Source organism: Otolemur garnettii, unplaced genomic scaffold (genome assembly GCF_000181295.1).
Source record: "Otolemur garnettii isolate 467f Iridium unplaced genomic scaffold, OtoGar3 scaffold00181, whole genome shotgun sequence".
In the NCBI taxonomy this organism is placed as follows: Eukaryota; Metazoa; Chordata; class Mammalia; order Primates; family Galagidae; genus Otolemur; species Otolemur garnettii.
In genome coordinates this window covers 379,136-385,573 of record NW_003852576.1, presented here as the reverse complement: position 1 = coordinate 385,573, position 6,438 = coordinate 379,136, and the positions used below count along the sequence as shown (strand labels likewise).

Genomic DNA, 6,438 nt, shown 5'->3' with positions numbered 1-6,438 from the left:
TTTTTTTTGGTTGCAGCTGTCATTGTTGTTTGGCAGCCTGGGCTGGATTCAAACCCGCCAGCTCAGGTGTATGTGACTGGTGCCTTAGCCGCTGGAGCCACAGGCGCCGAGCCAGGATGCCTGTCTTAAGTGACATATGTATGCACATAATAAATCACAGTAACTTCATTAATTGTATCAGATTCAATATTGGGAAAGAAACAGGTAGGGAAAGGAATAAGACAAATTTAAAGTAAAAATGAAAAATTTTCTATATGAAACATGTTCTCTACTGAAGAAGATGATACATACATCTGTACCATAGATGAGGAAGTCACCAGTTAAGGCATGACATAAAATACGGCACTTATCATCCACCGCTGGGAAAAGTCGAGTCTCGCGTTCCTCTTGAGCATCTAAGACTTCACTTTCTATCTAAAATGTAAAGAAGAGTAATGGCTCACAGATTTGAGTAAATCTGATATACAACATGTGGGGAAGGGTGTTTTTTTCTCAAGTTCAACTGAACAGTCAATTCACAAGACCAGCAGAGGCCAATTTAGTTAGAAATACAATCAGAAAGTAACCACAGCTTGCCAGCAGGACAGCATTAACTGTCCCTCTTTTGTGAATAGTCTTAGCTGCAGGCTGTCTAGCTACTAATCTCTTTGGTTTTCCAGATGCGAAGAGCCAAGAAACACATGTGGGAGATGCCCTGGTTGAGAAGCCCCATCTTCACAGGTGCCAATGTCTTTTGAGCAACTTAACAGGCATGGTTTTGAGGAGCTCTACACAAGACATCCCCAATATGAGTCAGTGCATTCTAGGAAGCTCAGCGGTACGGCATTCCTATCATGTTTTTGTAGTTCATTTATAGTTCCTTCTAGATGCAATTTACCAAGAGGGTCATCTTTCTTATACGCAATGTTGTAATATGTAAGTTGCACCGTTATTAATATTTATCATGTTTATGTGGAACAGAACTAGTAAGTGAGTTGAACTTCTCACACAGAAGAGGAAGAGCTTTGTTAATCCTTTACCCTTACCTGACTTTCTACCAAGTCTATACATACTTGCCTCTTGACCACTGTTCTTGATAATTAGACATAAAGCTATTTATCATCACCACTTAACTTAGCAGGTTTCCAGGACATCAAAATTATACTTACCAAATGTAATTGGACTTTGCCTTCAAAAAGTGCTGCAGCATAGTCAGAGTGAAGGCAAATGCTGGCTACTGTTCCCAGATATTCCATATCTTTCAATTTTTTCACAGCTGTAGTAATTTAAAAAAACAACACATATAGGTAAAACTAGCCCATATAAATATTTATAAACATATCTAAAATTTGTGCCTTTGCAAAGATATTCTGAACTTACAATTTTATTTTAGCTATTCTAAAGGAAATTTTAGTTGACAAATAAATTTGCCTTCAGGCAGTTCAGAATGGTTCATGTGAAACAAAGTAATAGAAAATAAAATCACATGCAAAACTAAGAATTAAACCTTAAGTGACAAGAAGCTTAATGATGTTTTCTGTTTAAAATAGGTTAATAATCAGGTTTGTTCTCTGAGGATTATCTGACCTAGAATTGGAGAAAGGGGAGGCATAAATGACATGTATTAACTACCTACCAGGCTTAAGAGTTTCTAACAAAACCACTGTGCAAAGTGAGATCACACATTTCATTTAATCTCTCTCACGAGCCATTAAAAGTATCCTCATTTCTCAGATGAGGAAGGATCACAGGTGGAAAATAATTTATCTACAGTCACTTAGCTTACAGAGGCAGAGGAGAAAAATTAAATCCAGGTGCTGCCTGAAGCTCATACTCTACCCACTATACAACACTGTCTTTGCTACAAAGAATAACCTTTCTAAAAATCATGCAAATTTTTAGAAGATTCTCCAAACTACTGAAGCTAAGACATGTTTGAACAAAAAAGTGAACAATTTGGCCTTGAAAGAAACTTCCAGTGCTTCCCAAATAATAACACAAATTACATGCTTATTAAGAATACAACTGGATGTAGACTTGCCATTCTCTCCAAGAACATAAAACCAAGCTCGATTATTCATTCCTACAGCCAGATGATAAAGACCCACTGCTACAAAATTGGGTTCCACATCAACACAAACCGTGACTGGAGACTCCTGTAAAATGGAAAAGTAACAGCAGGGAATCAATTGCTAAGCCTGTTTTGAGCATATTAATTTATAAAAATAAAAAGGAACACCATTTTCATACTCCTTCAACAGGGTTGTCTACGGTAACTTCAAGGAGAGACGTAAGGTACGCAATCCTTGTGCTGCAGGTGTCCCCGAGAATGGGCAGGTTGGTCAGGAAAACATGAAGTGAGCCCCTTTGGGTAGATACCGCCAGCAGCTGGCCATCATCTGTCCAGGACAAGGTGCTCAATCCTGAAATAAGTGACAAAGGAAATAATTATTTAAAAATAATATACTGTTGCAGGCAAGCAAGCAAATATTTTCACTTAAGCTACCAGAGGCATAAAAACTTCAAATATTGTCTTTACCCGTTTAAAGTCATTTTTGTTTAAACTAAGAAATTCACCATGGACTGGTAAAGAATATGAGCATGGAAAATGGCTCAAAGGGAAAGTAGTCGTGTTTCACTTAAAGTGAAAAATCCGTCATTAGGCGATTTCATTCTTGTGCAAACATTATGTGGTGCATTTACGTTTACACAAATCCAGATGGTGTAGCACCGAGCTATATGGTGCAGCCTTCTGTTCCCAGGCTACAGACCTGTGCAGATGTTACTGCACCGAATCCTGTGGCATGTAACACAATGTAAGTAATGGGTATCTAAACATACTTCAATGTAGAAAAGGCGCGGTTGAAACATGGTATAATCTCATGGGATCACTACTGTACATGCATCCAACTTGACTGAACTGTTGTTCTTATGGGGCATGACCATACGGAGGGTGCCAAAAAAGTATACACATTTTAAGAAAGGAAACAACGGTTTTAAAATTGTAATACTCCATATAGAGAGATAACAAACGATGAATACAAGTCACATTTGACTTCTGCAATTTTAAGAGGTGCTCAAAGTGGTGACCATCAGTGTCCAGACACTTCTGATTACAGCAAACTCCTCCTTGGGCAATGCTGGCCAAATCGTCCACTTGTATTGCTGCAGATGCCATTTCACCTTCTTCCTGAAGGGGCACCTTTAAGGCCCCCCACAGGCAAAGTCAGGGGGTGTTAAGTCAGGAAAATGTGGGGAAATTGCACCTCTGCGTCTTATCCCCTGTTCTGGCAAATTCTCACTGAGGTGAATGAACTGTCATGTCTCGGTGCATGTAATAATCTTGGGATGAAAACTTCCCATTTTGCTGTTTTAAGAATATGATGCATGCTTGTTCTGTGGCCGCCTGTCCCCCGTGCAGCACACTGTTCGTAGACTGTGTCGAGTGTGTGAACCACTCCACCACCACAGCAGAAGCAGCAAGCCTTGTTGCTGTGGGAGTCCGCCCGGATCTTCCCTTGTGCACATCATCACACACAGCAGCATGCCTCTCATACTTATCACCAATACACGTGGCTGTTGGGTGTGTTGGAGGTTCTCTTGCAAACTCACACCTCCATCGTCCTTGTATCTCCACAACATTCTTGAATTTCAAACACCACTTCAAATGGTCTTGAGCTCCTTGAAGGGCAACTGGTGATTCTGCCATTTTCTTTGACTGTCTTGCACGGCAACACTGGCATTCATTTGATGAATGCCATCTTTTGAGCAAATGTCATACCACACAGTGCTACTGTAATTCAATTCAACTTTGAAAAGTCAAACAGACGATTTCTCTTTAAATGTGAGATACATTGTTTGGCACCCTCTCATATAAGAATTTACATTTTACAACTGGAATTAGGATAAATTTCACTATAAACCTCTGAATCAAAGTGTCCCTGCATCCTTCTGTCAAGTAGAATAACTTAACATAATTACTAAAATAAGGAGGCTAATTTAGGGAACTCTAGTGAATGGTGTTAATTTCAGTCCTCCTACAAGGAATGCAAATCACACAGTAACATGCTACTCTCTGTAACTGGAATGATAAAATGTCAATATGCTTTAGAAAAATCTGTACCTTTACTTTCATCATCCAGGCTGATTATAGCATATATGTCTTTTAATTCTGCCATGTCATGGATTTTAACACTGAAAAATAAAAAAAAAGTACGTTATATACATAAGAACTTCGTATAAAGTTGTTTTAATTCACAAAAAAGTACAAACTATGAAATAGGTCAGTACTTTCCAAAATAGGATATATAGAATGATCCACTGAATTATTAGTGGATCATTAGAATTAATGGTAAGAAAAATATTAGAATTTCTGAATCTGATTTTATCTTTTAAATGTTTCTGAGTGTTTTTTAAGTGTGTGTAGAGATTGGGGAGAATATAGGATCATGCTATTCTTAATTTTCTGACCTACAGCTTCAGGAACAAGGAGGTTAAAATTGGTCTGAAGATATTTTAACAGAAAACATCCTCCTGAGCAGTATTAATTACTGTATGATGATACAGGTTTTTCTTTACATGTTTCCTTTCTCCCCTGCCCAGAGTTCTTTCATAAACAAAGAAGTAAGGTATATTACAGAAAGGGCATCAGATTTGGAATCAGAAGACCTAGGTTGAAAGTTCTGAAAAACGGGGGGATAATATTACTTCATAAGGTTATCGGGAAGAGTAAGTTTGTGTAAACAAAAGCTGCATAGCAGGACGCTGGGACCTAAGAGTTGTAACATTTCATTTCTTCCCTTCTGTCTCCTTTTCTTCCTCATCCCTCCTTGTGTTTTCTATTTACTTTTTCCCCCTCATTGTTTTCATTGGATTAAACTTTTAATTTTGAGATAATGGTAGATCCACATGCAGTTTTTAAGAAGTAATACACAGACACTCTGTACCCCTCACCCCAATGTTAAGTAACATCTTGAAAAACTCCAGGACAACATCAGTCAGGGTAGTGACACTGACATATCCTCCAGTCTTATTCAGATGTCCCCTGTTGGACGTGTCTTCAGTGTTAGTGTTTAGTTCTATGCCACTTTCTCACATATTAGATCTACAACCGCACTCAGGATACAGACAGGACAGATAGTTATTTGACAAAGATTCCTCATGTTGCTTTTTTTTTTTCTTTTTTTGGTAGAGACAGAGTCTCACTTTATTGTCCTTAGTAGAGTGCCATAGCATCATACACCTCATGGCAACCTCCAACTCTTGGGCTTAGGCGATTCTCTTGCCTTAGCCTCCCGAGTAGCTGGGACTACAGGCGCCCACCACAACGTCCGGCTATTTTTTTGTTGCAGTTTGGCTGGGGCCAGGTTTGAACTTGCCACCCTGGGTATATGGGGTTGGCACCCTACCCACCGAGCCACAGGCGCTGCCCCCCCCCCTTTTTTTAAAGAAACAAAATCTCACTCTGTTGACCAGGCCAGAAAACGTTGGCTTGACTATAGCTAACCTTGAACTCCTAGGCTCAAACAATATTCCTGCCACAGTCTCCCAAGTAGCTAAGATTATAAGCATGCACCACCATGCCTGGGTAATTTTTCTTATTTTTATTTACTTATTTATTTGGTAGAGTTGGGGGCTAGGACTAAAGGCATGACCATTTCTGGGTAATTTTTGTTTATTTATTTATTGGGTAGAGATGGGGGTCTCACTATGTTACTCAGGATGGCTTGAACTGCTGGCTTCAAGTTATCCTCCCCCCTTCCTTGGCCTTCCAAAGTGGTGGTATTATAGGTGTTCAGCCTACTTAGATCATTATATTTGAAGTGAGTTTCTCACAAACAACACATGACAGGGTCATTAAAAAAGTTAATTCTAACATTCTACTTCTAATAACTTTGTCATTTATATTTAATGTGGTTGCTGATATGTTTGAATTTAAGTCTGTTTTATTATTTGCTTTCTATTTGTTCCTTGTCTTTTGTCCATTTTCCTTTTCTTCATTTGGATTATTTGAACAGTTTTTAGTATTCCATTTTAATATATCTACTGTGCTTTTGTATATATCACTTTGTATAGGTTTTTAGTGGTTGCTCTAGCTTACCTCTGTAAGCTGACCACCCAAGGGACTGTAACAAACTGATCAACATATGGAAGTGGTCAACATAAGGAACCTGGTCTACTTTACAGATTCATACATGTGATGCATGTCCAGTCTAAGAAAATTCAGGTCAAATTAAGGAGGTGGTCAATGTAGGGTGGTGGTCAACTGTGGAGGCTCTACCGTGTATTTAACTTTTCAGTGTACTTACAATATTTTGCCCTTTCAAGTGGAATGTAGAAGTTATCACATATAAAACCTTTTACCCTCTTCCCTTCATACTGTAGCTATCTTGTGTATTGCACTCTTGTACTCTGAACACCCCTCAAATGAGACTGTAATTGGTGCTTTTTTTTTTTTTT

General features: G+C 38.7%; 1 protein-coding gene across 1 annotated transcript in view; it reads right to left on the bottom strand.

The window, feature by feature from the left end:
* The window catches only part of WDR19 (WD repeat domain 19), a 97,258-nt gene that overhangs the window by 57,743 nt on the left and 33,077 nt on the right, over nucleotides 1–6,438 (bottom strand). Inside the window, exons 10-14 of the mRNA XM_003800704.3 lie at nucleotides 4,103–4,173; nucleotides 2,230–2,402; nucleotides 2,021–2,135; nucleotides 1,149–1,255; nucleotides 292–414 (exon numbers count right to left, since the gene is read on the bottom strand). Coding sequence (XP_003800752.1) covers nucleotides 292–414; nucleotides 1,149–1,255; nucleotides 2,021–2,135; nucleotides 2,230–2,402; nucleotides 4,103–4,173 — 589 coding nt within the window. The remainder of the gene's footprint in view (nucleotides 1–291; nucleotides 415–1,148; nucleotides 1,256–2,020; nucleotides 2,136–2,229; nucleotides 2,403–4,102; nucleotides 4,174–6,438) is intronic.